Here is a 15,760-nt window from a genome sequence, read left to right on the forward strand (position 1 = left end):
AGTGAAAGAGAGGAAAAGGGAAGGAGGGAAAGCAGCAGAGGCCAGCAGGCAGAACCTGATTATAGTTGTAGGGCTTTTGTTATGAAATATTTACATGAAGTGTCTAATGAGTCTTTCAGATGGACCAAACTTTTAAAGAAACAAGCTATAAAAAGCAAATTCTGCACATGTGGAGCACAAAAGATCATTTTTCCCTTGTCCGCTATCAAGAAGTCCAGGTTCCACGTTACTCAGTGGCAGCTTAAAATGGGGCTGGCTCTGACCCAGCTCCGAAATGGAGATGTTTTGGAGAACACTTGGGGCTTGGATTCAGCCCAGCCCATCTGGAGGCTTTGACATTTAATAAATACAGGGTTTGAGAAGAGATACTTGATGGCTCTCCTGCCCTTTGCCATGCCCTGAGGACTGGTGTGTGGAACCCTCTGAAGAGCTACAGCCACGAGCATGGCAGAGGTGCTGCCCACGGCCCCTGCTCTCGTGTCCCTCAGGCTGCTTTCTTCCCAGAGAGCCCTTAAGGTGTGTGAGGGCCACTTTTCCCAGAGTGTGCTGTGCCCTGAGAGCCGAGCTGCCTCCATGCACGGGCCATGTGCCTGTGTCTGGCTCCGCAGCGGCCGTGCCCAGCAGGCAGGCACAGGTCTCAGCAGGGCCGCTGCCATAGTCCCGGCACTGACATGGATTCACCTGGCAGCCTGCAGCCCTCCCTCGGTCCCTGTGGACGGGCAGGGCGCTCTGGTGGAAGCATAGGGTGGTGACAGTGGCAGGACACTGCTCAGAGAAGCTGGAGAAGTGGCAGAGGGCAGGGAGTTGTTGCAGGTGGCTCAGCCATTGTGGTTTGGTTTTGGGTTTTGTTTCTTCTGAGGACCATGAGCTGCAGAGGTGCCGGGGCACTGTGGTGGGAAGAGGGCTGTGCTGTGGCTCAGCACAAGTGCCCCACACAGGAGCTTACAGGGCAGCACCTTGCAAGGATCCAGGTGTACTCACACTGACAGGGATGCACAGGAAGGTACCACTGTCCCCAGTGCCACTCCAAAGCCTTGAGAGGATGCAAGTTTGGGAGTGAGCCCCAGCCACTCCAGCCCCTTGTCCTCAGCTCTGATGCTTCCCTGACAGGAGCCTGTGCCACACTGCTGGTGGGCTGCACCCTCGGGTATCACCTCGGGCACAGAGCCTTCCTGCACCTGCTAGCCTGCAAAGCATCCCCAGGTCATCCCCACCCGGCAGCAGAAGGTGTGAAGTACAAATTGAGGCTCCTCACAGGGGGCTCTGTCAGCATGGGTTCCTCCCATTGCTGCTGGGCCTGGCATCACCCCGTGGACCCTTTCTGCTCTGCACCAGGGGCAGAGGCTGAGGCTGGGCTGTGGAACAGGCTGGAGACATGACACAGGGAATTCGTGCCCTCTGCTTAGTTTCCGTATTTTGGCAGCGTCGCCTTCTGTGAGATGTTTTCTGTTCCCTTTGCGAGCTGCTGGAGCCAAATAGGAAGAGCCCTTGAATCGGGGCTTTGTGATGCCTCTGGCTGGAGCACAGCCAGTCTGACCAACACATCTGAGTCTGCATTCACCCGTTTTCCCGGGACGAATGGAGTCTCCTTGGGAGGGTGTGCTCCCACACAGGGCAGCCCCAGGCTGTCACTGGGACCCCCTCCAGCCACTCCCTCATGCCGCAGCCCCGTGGGGTCACTGTTTTTTCTGTGACTTGCTGTCAGTGTGAGTGACTTGCTGTGCTGTGCCATGCCACATCACAGATAAAAGGGAGGATCTGCGACCCCCTGAGCTGACCCACTTCCCAGCTCTGGCACTCATGGCAGGGAGTGAGTGTGGAAAGGAGCTGGCACATATGGAGGCCCCATCCCTCCCTCTCCATAGCCCTGGGGCTCAGCTGCACACTGTGGGGCTGGGACACTGTGGGAAGAGCCTGGCCACACTTACTGAGTCAAAGAGAATTTGAATAGGAAAAGTTGAATTCCAGTTTCACTTGGAAGGAGACAGCTTTTTTTTAAAAAAAACAAAGCAAACAAAAAAAGAGGGAAAAACTTGTTTGGATGTACTGTAAGGGCAGGAGGAATGCTGAATAGCTGCACTGTTTGTCAAAAGTTCTTCCATAGGAGATAACATATTCCTAAAAGGACTTAGTTAATTCTGTTATTAATTTAATTAATTATAATTTTAAAAGGAAGGGGGGATAGTAACTTCTACTTGCTTTCATCTCTGTGGAAGCAGAACCTAAGGAGCATTTGAGAGAAAACAGTGGGTGAGGGAAAAACATCAGGATGAACTCAGTGTGCTTCGATGGAACTGCTCTTTTTACACCCCTCGACTTTTTAGAAATCTGTTTTTGAATTAACTGCTGCTGCCTCGTAAGAATGAGCTGTGATGATCCTCCATCCACTGATCTTGCACCCAAACCCCTCAGGTGTGCATGGAGGTGGGGGCTGCCAGCAAGCGAAGTGTGTTTCATTCCTTATGGAGAGGAGAAGTGGCCCATGAGCTGGGCTTCTCGCTTGCCACTCACTCCACCTCTCCTAAGAGGGGAATTTCAGAAGATCCTAATTAGCACCTACTGGTTAAGGGGGAGTTTTTGCAAGTCTGTCTGTCCCTTTCCCCTTGGTCAGCTGGACCTGAAGCTGCTGAGGGGCTCCGGTGTCGCCCTAGTGCCAGCAGCAGTCGGGGTTTGGGCAGGACCCGGCACACACAGAGCAGCCAGAGCTGCTGCTGGATCACCAGCCACATCAGGCAGCCCGTGCTGTCCCACAGGCTCCTGCTCCTTCCTGGGTACAGCAATGTCTGTCAAAGCTCCCAGTGTGGGGTTTTTGCAGAGCAGCCTCGTGCCTGCACTCGGTGGGATCTGCTTGGTTGCTCCCAGTGAGCAATGAAAGGAAGATGGGTGGCACTTGGACTTGGCAAACCTTAATGGGAACGTGGGGCTGCCCTTTGCTGAATATTCATGAGGAACTAATTTGTGCTAATGTTTCCAGATTGTGATTCAGTCTGAGTGATTTTTTTGTGTTGTTTTTTTGTCTTGGCTTGCTCTGTTCAGCAGCCAACTCAGAAGGATTTGTAGGTCATCCTTCTGCTGTTCAGTTATATGCTAATTAGCCAGAGTGGGAATGATTGGCAAGCTCCCTCTTAGTGGCCCAAAATGCCATGCTGCACTGTGGTCCTGTTGCACATGGGTCCATCTTGGACATCATTCCCAGTCCCTTCAATCCCCAGAAGCTCAGTGCTCCATGTCCCCAGTGCAGCCGTGTGCCCCTGCCTGCCGTGGGCGCTGGCAGAGGAGGAGGCACTCCCCAAAGGAGTTGCTGTCTGGCTTCCCAACTCCTGCTGCAGAAGGAGCTCCATTGTTCTCCCAGGCTTTTCCTTTCTCTTCACTAGTCTTTCCCTGAGCAGGGGTGACCCCTCTCCCCCAAGACCCACCGTGTCTTCCCACAGGGAGCTGCCCACAAGCTGGTGGCAAAGCTGCTGCCTAGTGATTTGTGGTCTCCCTATAGGTGCAGGCTGTGGCCATCTGTGTGGGCACCATGGCCACACACAGCTCATGGCCTCCTCCATGGGTTCTTGTGGCCATCTGCACGGGCACCACAGCCTCCCACAACAATGTCATCTCTCCTGGGGACAAGCTAGGAGCCACGTGCTCCCAGGCTGCTGCATCCAGAGGCACATCCCCCTGCCCATCCCATCCCTGCTCCCTGTCCATGGGCTCTGCTGTGCCCGGCCATGGTAGCACCAGGCTCCAGTGGGCAGCTGTTCCCTTGCCCTGTGCTTTCCCACAGCTCCTGGTGCAGGTGAGCAGCCTCGCAGCCAGAGAGCAGGAGAGGTTGGTCCCAGCTCTAGCCTGGAGCATGGCTGCCTTTCCTGCTGGCCTCTCCACAGGGTGGGGACAGATACACACACACCCTATGTGTGCTGCTTGCTGGCAGCAAGAGGCAAGAGAGGACACCTGGAGTGGGCTTCAGCCCCTTTCCTGCTGCGCCTTCATCTGCTCATCCACAGCTCTGCTGAGGAACAGGGATGGCACCAGTGCTGCCACCACCACCTCTGCATGCCACCTTGGTGGAGACAGCAGAACTCTAGGTTGGGTTTGGAGCTCGCTTTCCACGGCAGCACTTGCTTTTCCATCTCAGGACCTGCTGCTGGCACAGCCATCTCCTCTGAGATGTGAGGAGGTGGCCACAGGAGCACTGTGCCTGCAGCCCCACAGCTCTGCTTGCCTGCACTTCTGTGGCCTTGGGGTTTGGAGGCTCCTCGTTAAGGAAATGGAAACAAGACGAGTTCCTGGCTGCATTAGATGGTGCATTAGTGGCACAGACAGCCCGGGAGTGTGTCCTTACAGACACAGGAACTGCTGCTCCACAAATGCTTTCATTGCACTGGGTTTGGGTTTGCTGATCAGGGCGTTAGTCACGAGGGTGGTGGTTTGTTTTGATAGTCCTTCCTGGCCTCAGCCCCGCAGTTGCTGCACTGCTTAAATTAGGATTCACCCTTCAAGGACTCTGCTCCTCGGGATTTGATGTAGATCTCTCTGTTCTGATGTGTGAGGTTGCTAACATGGAGTCACAGTACTTGATATTGCAGGGGGTGATTCCAGAGGATGCATTTCCCTTCAGGTGTCCTGTAATTCCAGGGTCTGCAGGGCAGGGCATGTAATTGCTGGGGTGAAAAGGTTTCCTGAGCTAAGCCTGCCCTGCTCCAGACAGTTGCACATAAGCAGGGGTAGTTGAGTTGGTGCCATTTCCCTATGGTAACTGTACTTTCACTACAGCCATGTCAGGACTCTTGTGGGGAGAGAATCCTTTTCCCAGCAAGGCAGCTGGCAGGAAGGCTTGTTACTGTTATCAGGAGCCAACTGTGCTGAGCCCAGGTAGGGGTTTTGGGAGCCCCCGGGCATCCTGGTGCAGGACATCCTGACAGACAGCTGGAATAGTCCGTGCAAGTGGGAATGGGGAAGCAAAACTTCGTGGCAGGGGAAGCTGCGGTCACTACTGAATTCATGAGGAAAATTCCTGATACGCAGCAGTCTGGCAGAGTCCACCTGCTCTGGTTTGTGGTGGCACTGGTGTATGCTTGTTTATCCATGAATTTCTGAGTGGGGGCATGAGAACAGGATTTCAGGGCTCTCAGCAGATAGGTGTTGAAAGATACCAGAAATTTCCAAGGAAGCTGGAACTTCCTAACTGCTTTCCACTTTCCTGAGCTTTCAAAAGCCAGAGGATCTGGGCATCCCATACATACCTGCGCTGTGTGTACACAAGCTCTCAACTGCTTGGACCTGGCACTGAGGTTGCTGCCAGGCTGGAATTTCCTGATTTTAGTAATTTAGTTGCCTCCCAGGAATCCCTGATATCTCAGTTACCATCCGAAGTGGGTATTTTTGTAACCTGGCCCCTACTCTGGTTGTTTTGTGATTGCCAGTATCACAGTCAGTGCAAGGCAGGAGCCAACAGCCTGGTGCTCAGTTCTGCTGCTCCCTGCCTGCTCTTGGGGGTTCCTTCTCGAGTGTCTCTGTTTGCTGCTCTTGTTCATTTGTGCTCTCTTTGCACCACTGCTGATGGGGAGATGAGGATTTCCTGCCCACCTGTCGACCTTCTAGGCTTCTGCTTTCCTTCTGGTACTCTTCAGAAACAAATTATAAACTCTTTAGAACAGAAAGTTGCCGAACTCTAATGAACCTTTTCTTGACCTTGATGTGTCTCTGACATTGCAGTGTTTGCCCAGTTGTTTCTGGGCTGTGTGAACAGCACATCAGCAGATGGTGAATAGGTTTTTGATGTATGAGTATGTCTCCAATTGAAGAGATTGAGAGAGGGAACAGCACCTCAGCGGTGGGGCTTTTGCCATGATGTTGGCATGAAAAAATACTTCTTATGCCACAGAGTATTACTAGACCGGGTCTTGAGGTGTAACTGCACCCAAGATAGGCAAGGGGCTGTGAAGGCAGAGCAAATGAGAGGTGGCCTCCTGTTCTCTGGCTGGGTTGACCAAAATCTGTCCATGGGAATGCAGTATTGCACAAAGCATCTTGGTGTTGATGCATAGTCTTATCTGGAAAATGCCAATAACTAGTTCTGCTTCAACCTCTTGCATCTACAGGAAAGAAAGAAAAAGTTTGAGAAGGATGGTGAGAAGTTTTACTCTATGCTGGATCGCCACTTGCATTTGTCTTCCAAAAAGAAGGAGTCTCAGTTACAGGAGGTGTGTATGGAATTTTCCGCAGAGCTGGGTCCAGAAACAGCAGCACCAGCTGCTCTATGTCTTAAAAAAAATGTGGGGGGAGATCATCCCTTCCAGTAACCCGTTGAAATTGATAATCAATTAAATCTACCCAAAGCCTGGATTCTCTGTGTGAGACCAGGGAAATCAAGCTCATCGTTCTCCTGTGTCTGTTGGATGCTGGTAGTGGCTTTATGTGTTGTCATTGCTTGATGTGTAGGGCAGTGACCAGTGGCACTGGCACAGCTGGGGACTGGCCACCCTTTCACCTGGGGAAGTGCTCTGGCAGCAAAATAACCAGTTATTATTCCTTTTGCTGGCCTGGCATCCTGCCTTGCTGCTGGATGTGGGGTGGCTGTGGGGGCAGGTAGAGGAGGGGGTTCCTGCCAGCTGGTGCTGCTGCAGGCATGTTGCAGCAAGGAAGGAAACCCAGCTGTTCCAGCCCACACTAGAGCAGCTGGTTCTGGTCAGATCTGTCAGACCAGTTGTCAGATCAACCTCCAAGCATCTCTGCAAGGCAAACTGTGTGTGAGCTCTGGGAGCATTGTGTGCTCCTGCCACTGCTGCAGCTCCAGAATTGCTGGTTCTGGAACACAGATGGAGTCAGGCAACAGGGTGGTGATGGTGGCCTTGTCCTCATAGGGTTGTGTGTGGAGAAGAGGCTTGTGCTAAAATAGCAAATGAGCTTTGGGAAAGCCTTGTCCTTGCAGAGTGAGAAGAGGTTTTGGATCCTTGAATGAAGGGAGCCAGAAATGGGCAGACTTAGAAGAATATCCAGTGTTCCAGTTCAAAGCCAGGCTGGGCACCTGGCAGGCTGTTTTTACTGAGGACAGAACTATCTGTGGGCTGACAGACAAAAGCAAGTCAAATATTTTCAAACTACATTTGATGTTTTTTCTTTTACCACCTTTCCGTCTTTCTTCTAGGCTGACCTTCAGGTGGACAAAGAGAGACACAATTTCTTTGAGTCCTCCCTCGAGTATGTGTACCAGATCCAGGAAGTACAAGAAAGCAAGAAATTCAGTATTGTGGAGCCGGTAGGAGCTTCCTTTTCTCTCAGTCTCGTTGGTTGATACTCAGATGTGCTGGCAGTGGCAGGAAGGGATGAACTGCCAGGTTGGATTAGGTCCTGTGGGGCAGGAGTTAACCTTGCAGCCTTGGCTTGCTGCATCTTGACAGCCTTAGTGGTGCTTGCTGGAGCACTGTGTAGCCCCAGCCCTGTTTCTTCTGGCTGGCTGTCGATCCTGAGGAACAGGCTGGACACTGTACATAGCTACAGGTCGTGTTATGGATTATCTTGGCCCCCTTGGGTTTGGCAAGTGCTGTCTGTCTGCAGAGGCACAGAGGTGTTACCTGCTCTGCTCACCTGTCCCAGCCTGGCCTGCAGGGGTCCCAGACTGTCCCTGAGGGCGGGGACCCTGCCCTGGGTGGTTGCTCTGCCCCAATGCCTGCTGCAGTGGAGTGTGGGATCGTGGGATCCTGTGGATCTTGTGGATGAGCACTCTGCAGATCTGCTCTGGGTCTCCCTGCAGGGCCTTTTGTTCTGGGTGTTTTATTCAGACAGATGTGTGGGTGGTAGCTTGGGCTTTAGGGACACTGTGGTGGATGAGCCATATCGAGGTTGGCATCATTCCAAAGTTGTAAGGAAAAAATAATTGTAATTTCTGAAACCCCACACTCTGTCCATCTTTCCTTCAGTTATAAACACAGCAGTTCAGCATGTCCCTTTCCTCCATTGCAGGTGCTGGCATTTCTCCATAGCCTCTTCACTTACAACAACCTGACAGTGGAGCTGACGCAGGATTTCCTCCCATACAAGCAGCAGCTCCAGCTCAGCCTGCAGAACGTGAGTCCCTGCCCAGCTGAAGGACTTTTCTGTGTGACTTCTGTTCTCATTTGGATTTACACTCCTTTGATGGCAAAGTCTTTCCACCCAGGCAGTCTGGCCATGTTTGCATTGTGGGAGCTGCAGATACAGTTATTTTCTTCTCAGTTCACATGTGTTTTCCCCTCTCCTGCACAGGCCAGTTCACAGGTCTATGAAATTGTTTTCTCTGGAAGGGGCTATTGCAGTTGCATCATTTAACCTGATGCATAAACAAGCCTGAGATTTTCTTTCAGTTTCATCAGATGGAAATTGTACTCCAAGAAGGCCTCTAACCTTGATCTTAATGGTAGTGGCTTCCTACAGGCTTGCTACATGCTTTGATAAGCTCCTCTGCTGGTCACGTGTGCTCGTGGGGTAGAATATCTGAGTCCTATTTCCTTTATACTCAGTCTTTCCTGACTGGCCTTCGTTTCTGTGGGACAACAATAAATCTGAGCCAAGCTGGTTTTGCTGCTGGCTCATTAATTGGTCGGTGTAGTATTCCATCAGAATGCCTGGATTTTGTACCCTGTCTTGATGTGACTCTTTCATGCCAAGCAGTGTAGCATGATCTCCTTTGGGAGGAGAATACACCTGTTACGCGAGCAATGGTATGAAGGGGAGCTCAGGTGCTGCCTCTGCTCCACCCAGCCTTGAAATGTGCTGAAGTTCCTTAATTAAGGGAACAAGTGACCTCCCAGCTATGGCACTCCATCACCATCTCTGCACTTGGTGTGACTCTTCGATCATCTATAAGAGCCCAGTGGTCCTTATAGCCAGTTTCCATGTGGATTTGGGGAGTGGTTTCCATGTTTTGTGCCTTGGGAACCAATTCATTTCTGCTACAGCACCTCAGATTTATCTAGGAATAAATACCTGCAGCTCACTCTTTGCTCATCTTCAAATATGCTTCTGTTTGTTTTCTGTTACCAGACAAGGAATCACTTTTCCAGCACGCGGGAGGAGCTGGAAGATCTGAAGAAGAGGATGAAGGAAGCGCCCCTAACCTGCAAGCTGCCTGGGCAGCCGACCATCGAGGGCTACCTGTACACTCAGGAGAAATGTAATGGCTTAGGGATGCACCTGCATGCAATAGGGAACGTGCAGGCTTGGGCTGCCCTGACATAACCCAGCTGTGGGCTGTATTCAGCTCCCATGCCCAGGCCAGCCCTGCTGCACCGGGTGTCACCGCTGCCAGGGCACGGCATGTCCAGGGTGTCGCCTTCTGCCAGTGCCTGAGGTGCCTGGGGTGTCACCGCCTGCAGTGCCTGAGGAAGCACTGGCAGCCTCAGCTGGCAGCTTTGTCAGCAGTGGCACAGAGCTTTCTCCAAGTGCCATGAGCTGTGGCAGCACAGGGCTAATTGCCCTGCGCTCCAATGAGATGGGATTTATTACTCCAGTGCCTGGAGCTCTGGCAGACTCTGCCTTGGCTGTGTTTTACCAGGATGAATCTGGTGTCCTGCCCAGCCTCCCTCTGGCAGCCTCTGCAGGCAGCTGAGCACAGCCAAGGTGGGACCAGTGTTGAGTTAAGCTGCTGAGAGTGAAACTTGTAATTCTGAGCAGAATCAAATCAAACCAAATACAGCCTTTTCCAAACCCTGCAGCTCTCCATGGCCATGCAGCAGGAAAGGGGACATAAGTATATGCAAAACTGTGACCTCGGAGGCTACAGACAACTCTGTAAGCATTCACTCTTAATCCTATATAGAAATCTATTTATACATATCTTTTTATGTCTGTTTGTCCTGCTTTTAAAAGAAAGCACACTTGGTAATTTTAGACCCCAAATGTGGCATGTTCCTGCAGGCCAGTGGCTATTTGCTGCCTCTATTTATGCTTCCCTATAAATAAGGTATGAAAAGTTGTTCCTCCTGACAACTGCAACTTAAAAACAAATTACAGAAAAAAATACCAGTTTAATTATTTCCTATAAAGCAGTTCAGGTAAGAAAACAGAGAAAAGTGACAATAAATCCAGAAACAGGAACTTCAGAGTATTTTAAAGCTGCTTTATTATTGAGTTTTCACCAACAGGAACAAGCAGTGGGGTTTGTGAAACAGGCATTCAGGACATGCAGGATCCTGCCAGTGTAGGTCTTGGCTGGGCTTGGCCAAACCAGCCTGGCTTGTGACCAGAGTCCCACAAATGCCCTTTTTCCAGCAGTGAGTTGGGAGGGTGCTGGAGGCAGCTGCTGCCCTGTGTCCTCTCCTTCTCTCCCTCTCTCCTCCTCCTCTCCTCCTGCTTCTCTCTTCATCTCCTCTCCCTTCTCACCTCCTCCTCTCCTTCTCTTCTCCTCCTGGCTCTTGCCCATGGAGACACTTGCAAGGGAGATGTCCCCCAGGGCTGTCAGTGTCCATCCCCAGAGAAGGGAGGACATGTGGGCAACACTGACCATGCCTTGCTGGCTGCATCCAGCTACCTCCCTGTCCCTGATTGCAGCCTCTTGTGTGTTCCACAGGGGCGCTGGGCATCTCCTGGGTGAAGTATTACTGCCAGTACGAGAAAGAGGCAAAAACCTTACGGATGACGCCCATAGACCAGAAGCCTGGAGCTAAGCAAGTGAGTTGGACATCTGCAAACATTGGCCCAACCACCAGCCCACCTTCCCACGTCTGGCCTCCCGTCCCGTGAGGGCTGACCCTGCGTGTGCCACAGAGCAGAGGGGTGGGCTCTGACCCCTCCCTGCCTGCACAGGGCAGTTTGGTGTCACCCAGAAGAGGCACCCCCACGAGGAGAGGTCTCACTCAGGTGTCCCTGGGAGCCCAGGCCCTGCAGGGTTTGGCAGCAGATGTGGGTCGTGTGATGCGAGCAATACTGGCCAGTGCTGGCTCATGAGTTCAGTCTGGGGTGAAACTTGTGCCTCTCTAGACCAGCTGATGTTGATCCTTCCCCATGCACAAGGGCTGGGAGCCACAAGAACTGTGGCAGCCCCTGAAGTGCATGAATGACTCAAGTTACTACAGGAGTCACTGCTTCTAAATGCAGCATTCCCTTGCCTTGGCATGTGCTCACGGCATTGGTTTGTGGTTTGATTTGTCCTCTCAGCACTGGTTCTGTGAGACTGGGACAGTGTTGGGAAAGGAGAGGGCAGCAGTGCAGCTCCAAACTGCACTATGGTGGAAATTTGGGTAGCTACTTCTTTCACAAAGTGCTTTGGTTTACCAAAGTCTAGGAGTTCCCTCAGTCCCTCCACGTGACAGGGGAGGGATGGGAGGATGGAGCACAGCCAGTGCCTCCAGCTGAGTCCCCCACCCTCCTCTGCCATGGAGCAGGTCCCTGGGGCCTTCCCAGCCAGGCGTGTGTGCTCCAGTGTGTGAGCTCATGGTCTGGTTTTGGCAGGGCTCTGCACACTGCAGCAGGAAAATAAAATAGATGTTTTGCAACCCCTTGGCAGAGAGCTGGGCAAAGAAATGTCCAAACTATTGTATGGAGAGATTTGTTGTCATTTATGCCATAAGCATGTCTAGGAAGGCCCATTACTGCAGATAAGAGCTTGGAAAACTTAGTGCCTTTCCCAAACTCTGGCAGTCTGGTAGCCTGCACCGTCAGGTCACAGCTGGCCACAAACCCACAATCAAATTATGAATTGACTCTGCTGCAGAGCACAGGGACATGAACACCCAGGGCCAGAGCTGAGCCCCTCCAGAGCACGTCTGCTCTGTCTGGGAGGAGCAAACATACATCTGTTTGCCACACAGAATTTGTGTAAAGCCATTTGGACCATTGGTGGTGTGGGTAATTGGTACTGATGACCAGCCCTGATGAAAATTAGGACCCAGCTGTGTCAGAGCATGGGTGAGCGTGGTCCTGGCCTCAGAGGCCAGGGAGTGCCTCCCTGGGTTCGTTGGAGCAGTGTTCCAGCACTGTAGAGGCAGAGTGCTGCTGTGTGGGGTAGTGCTGGGAAGTCCAGGACATTCTCTGGCTGAGAGCAAGCCTGGAACTCGGAGCCTCTTATCTCTACCTGTGATGATGGTGGGAGGACTACCTGTGCTCCTGGTACCAATGCCATCGGAATGTCAGGACACACACCATGGGCAATGCCATGCTGGGCTGCAGCTGAGGGGCCTGAGGAGCCTGAAATCTCCCATGTTGCTGTCCTCTCACCTTGGCATTCATGTTCTCTCCTAGGGCACCCTGGACCTGACCCTGAAATCCTGCGTAAGGAGAAAGACTGACTCCATAGACAAAAGGTTTTGTTTTGACATTGAAACTAATGAAAGGTGAGAGGCTTCGCATCCCCAAACCCCACGGGCTGCAGCAAATCCCTTTCTGAAGTCTATTAAAAACAACTTTTCTTCCTTTCCCTGCCTGTCGCTGGGGGAATTCCGCGCAGGTCCGGGACCATCACGCTGCAGGCGCTCTCAGAAGCCAACCGAAGGCTGTGGATGGAGGCCATGGACGGGAAGGAGCCGGTGAGTGTTCCTGGAGCTGTTCCCAGCTGGAATGCGCTGCCGAGCAGTGTCCTCTGCCGGCGGGTGCTGCTCGGGATCAGCGCTGCACGATCGCCATGGGCTCCATGCCATTCCCTCGGCTACCACTGGGGATTTTGGGTTTCCCCCTTAAATCTGGGGATGTTCCCTTGCTGTGCCAGCCCACCTGAGAACCGGCCTTTCCGAGGCTGGTTCGCTCCTATTCCTGCTCCTCACTACCTGCCGGAGATGATGTTTTGTCTGTCTGTCCTTGCTCTTAGCCACCTTCTCGAAGATGTCACTGCCCACCCTGCACCCGTGTTCTCCCACCTTTCTGTGCCTACTGGTGTTTCCTTCCTTCAGTCTGAGCAAAGCTCAGAGCCCTGCGGTTTGCCTACAGAACAGAGAATTTCCCTTGCAATAGGTGCCCCACTGAAATGCAGGGAGGCAGCAGAAGCTCCTTGATTGTGCAGATAATGGGTTCTTGCCTTATTATAAAATGACATTTCTATGGGACATTGTCTTTTTGGCTGTGATTGCCTCTGGGTAATCTATGGGTGATTTATGAGTGACTCACAGGTGATCTATGGGTGATTTATGGGATGCTGCATTTTCTTTCAGAAATAAATACCAAATCATACTGATACTTTTGTTTCTTGCTCCCCCATTCCCTCTTCCTTTTTCAGATTTATCACAGTCCCATCACGAAGCAGGAAGAAAGTGAGTCACTTCTGTTGCTGTTCTTTGGGCTCTCACAGCCTCGAGGCCAGGCAGGGTTTTCCTTGCAGATACAATTATCCTCAATTCCTGCAAAAAGAGTAGCAGTGTTCCTGCTCCATGACAGCAGTGTCACTTCTGTTCTTGTACCACAAGTGGCTGGCACTGAGCCCAGATAAGAACAAGTCACACAGAACTGCAGCAAGCAGTTTTTATTTAGCCAGGAGTAGCGGGATGTAAGGTTCAATTTGCACCTCCAAACCCCAGTGAGAGATTCTGAGAGATCTTAACAAAGATTGTAATAGGGCAATAGAGGTGGCATTGAGTTCCTGGATCTCCCACCTACCACCGTGTCCCATGTCCCCTCTTGCAGCAGTGGGGTGTACCCTGCAGAGCCCTGGAACCCTTTGGGGCTCTGTTAGCTGGGTGAAACCTGCATTCTGTCTCAGAGCTCACTTCATCAGCACTGTAACTAGCTGGCTCTAATGAGCACAGAGGGAGCATTCCCAGAAGCATGAGCACAAACCTGTGTGGCCATGTTCACATCACTCACTGGGAGGAATGTGATTTGGGTCTCAGTGAATAAACATTCTCTCTTTGTAATAGATTAGAGCTGATAAGAATTACAGTGGTATCATAGCCCTCAGTATCAAGCACCAGGTGGGTCTGTGCTTATTCCTAGGGCAGGGCTAAGAGACGTCTGAGCTTGATGTTGCTGTTGCTCAGAGCAACCAGTATAAACCACCTGCTGAAAATGCAGGGATGCCATAGGATTCCCCAGATCAGTGGAACAAGCCCTGTGCTCAGCTTTCCTCAGCACATCAAGCTGGATTGGTTTTGCTTTTTAATCCTAGTGATGTAGGTAAGCAGAAATTACACAGTCCCATGATGGGGAAGAGCTTTAACTATAGATTTTGCTCTGGAAGTGATTATTCAAGTCTTTATCAGACACAATCCAAATTATTTACACTATTATTATTATTAAACACCAATTTGCAATTATTATTAAACACAGAGAGGGTGTAGGGAGCAGTGCTGCAACTCATAATAAATTCGAGGAAAAATGGGAACTAATAACTCCTTGTCAGGATGTCCAGAATGCCAGTGTTTTCCTGAGGATGTAGGGGATGCAGTGCAGGTGTGAACACTCTGCTGTGCTGGGGCACTGCAGCTCCGGGTGCCAAGAGGGGCTGGGGCTGGGGGTGTCTCAGGGCTCTCCAGGAGTGCTCAGTCAGCTAACACAGCTTCCTTGTCCAAAACAGTGGAGCTGAACGAGGTCGGCTTCAAGTTTGTTCGGAAGTGCATCAATGCAGTGGAGACCAAAGGTGAGGAGCTCGCCCGGCCTGGCCATTCTTCCCATGGCCTTGAGTTACCCTGCAGTTCCTGCAGTACAGTGTTAGTCACTGACACAGCACTTCAGCTTCTAGCTGAGGAATGCGTGTTCTTCGGGAGCAGAAATCCCACGTGGTCGGGAATGTTGTACCAAGTTGGTTGGGGTTGTATTTCTATCTTCATGCTGGTTTTGCTCATGGTTTTCTCAGTTTTGGCCCTGAGCACACCCACTGTTGGGCAGCAGGAGAACAGCTCCAGCACTGTGGCCGAGGGTGGCTACAGGCTCCTTCAGCCCCAGTCTGTGAAGCAGCAGAAGCAGGTGGCAGGGTGGCAGCTCATCCTCTGGGCTGTCACATATTGTCCAGCCTGCACCAGTGAACATCCAGTGAACATCACCAATGTGAGATGGGGGCCTGGATTCAACTCCAGATTTCTGGGGCTGTGGCAGCCAAGGCCAGCAGGGGCACAAAGGCACTGCTTGCAGAGCCAGGAGAAGCAGTGGCTCTGCCTGTCCCAGCACTGGCCAGTGTTTTCAGATTCTCTTTCAATGTGTTTGTCTTCTGTGAGGGGTTGAGCAAACCCATGACAAAGCAGCACCCCCCAGACATGGGGTATGTGGGCTGGCGTGTCCCATGCCCTGGCTGTGCTCACCTGACCATGACATGGTGACCACGGTGGTGCTGGTGGCCACAGCTGCTGGGGGTGAGGGGAGCCCCTGCCTGCAGAGCCCGGGGAGTGGGACAGGGCCCGGGATATGGGACAGAGCCCGGGCTGTGGGACAGAGCCCAGCAGCAGGAAAACAGTTCCACTAGATGGGGCTTTTGGACCACCAGCGGGAAACCTCGGCTAACGCTCTTGGCTTTGTCCTTTTAGGAATCACTACGGAGGGCGTGTACCGGACCGTTGGCAGCAATATCCAGGTGCAGAAGTTGCTGAATGCCTTTTTTGGTAAGAATTAATTATTCTGTCCTGTTCTTGAATTGTTTGTGAGGGACAGAGAGGATCGGGTTCCACAGTGAGAAATGTCCAGCAGGCGTTTTGGTCCCTGCGACCCCTCTGAGGCTCATTTTCCCCTTCTTTCCTGGGATAACACGATGAGCTGGACTGGGAAGGTGGCCTTCGCAGGGAGCCCTCCACCCTGGTGTAAGGTTTTTCTCTGGAAGGATGGGGACACCTCACTGTGTGCAGTGTGTATGTGGAGGAGTCAATGTACATGTTCAGAAGTC

General features: G+C 52.0%; 1 protein-coding gene across 1 annotated transcript in view; it reads left to right on the forward strand.

The window, feature by feature from the left end:
• The window catches only part of OPHN1 (oligophrenin 1), a 47,270-nt gene that overhangs the window by 16,028 nt on the left and 15,482 nt on the right, over positions 1–15,760 (forward strand). Inside the window, exons 5-14 of the mRNA XM_017741855.1 lie at positions 6,090–6,191; positions 7,136–7,246; positions 7,951–8,055; positions 9,010–9,139; positions 10,535–10,635; positions 12,205–12,296; positions 12,410–12,488; positions 13,172–13,205; positions 14,465–14,527; positions 15,408–15,482. Of these exons, the coding sequence (XP_017597344.1) occupies positions 6,090–6,191; positions 7,136–7,246; positions 7,951–8,055; positions 9,010–9,139; positions 10,535–10,635; positions 12,205–12,296; positions 12,410–12,488; positions 13,172–13,205; positions 14,465–14,527; positions 15,408–15,482 (892 nt within the window). The remainder of the gene's footprint in view (positions 1–6,089; positions 6,192–7,135; positions 7,247–7,950; positions 8,056–9,009; positions 9,140–10,534; positions 10,636–12,204; positions 12,297–12,409; positions 12,489–13,171; positions 13,206–14,464; positions 14,528–15,407; positions 15,483–15,760) is intronic.

Source organism: Corvus brachyrhynchos, unplaced genomic scaffold (genome assembly GCF_000691975.1).
Source record: "Corvus brachyrhynchos isolate BGI_N302 unplaced genomic scaffold, ASM69197v1 scaffold220, whole genome shotgun sequence".
NCBI lineage: Eukaryota > Metazoa > Chordata > Aves > Passeriformes > Corvidae > Corvus > Corvus brachyrhynchos.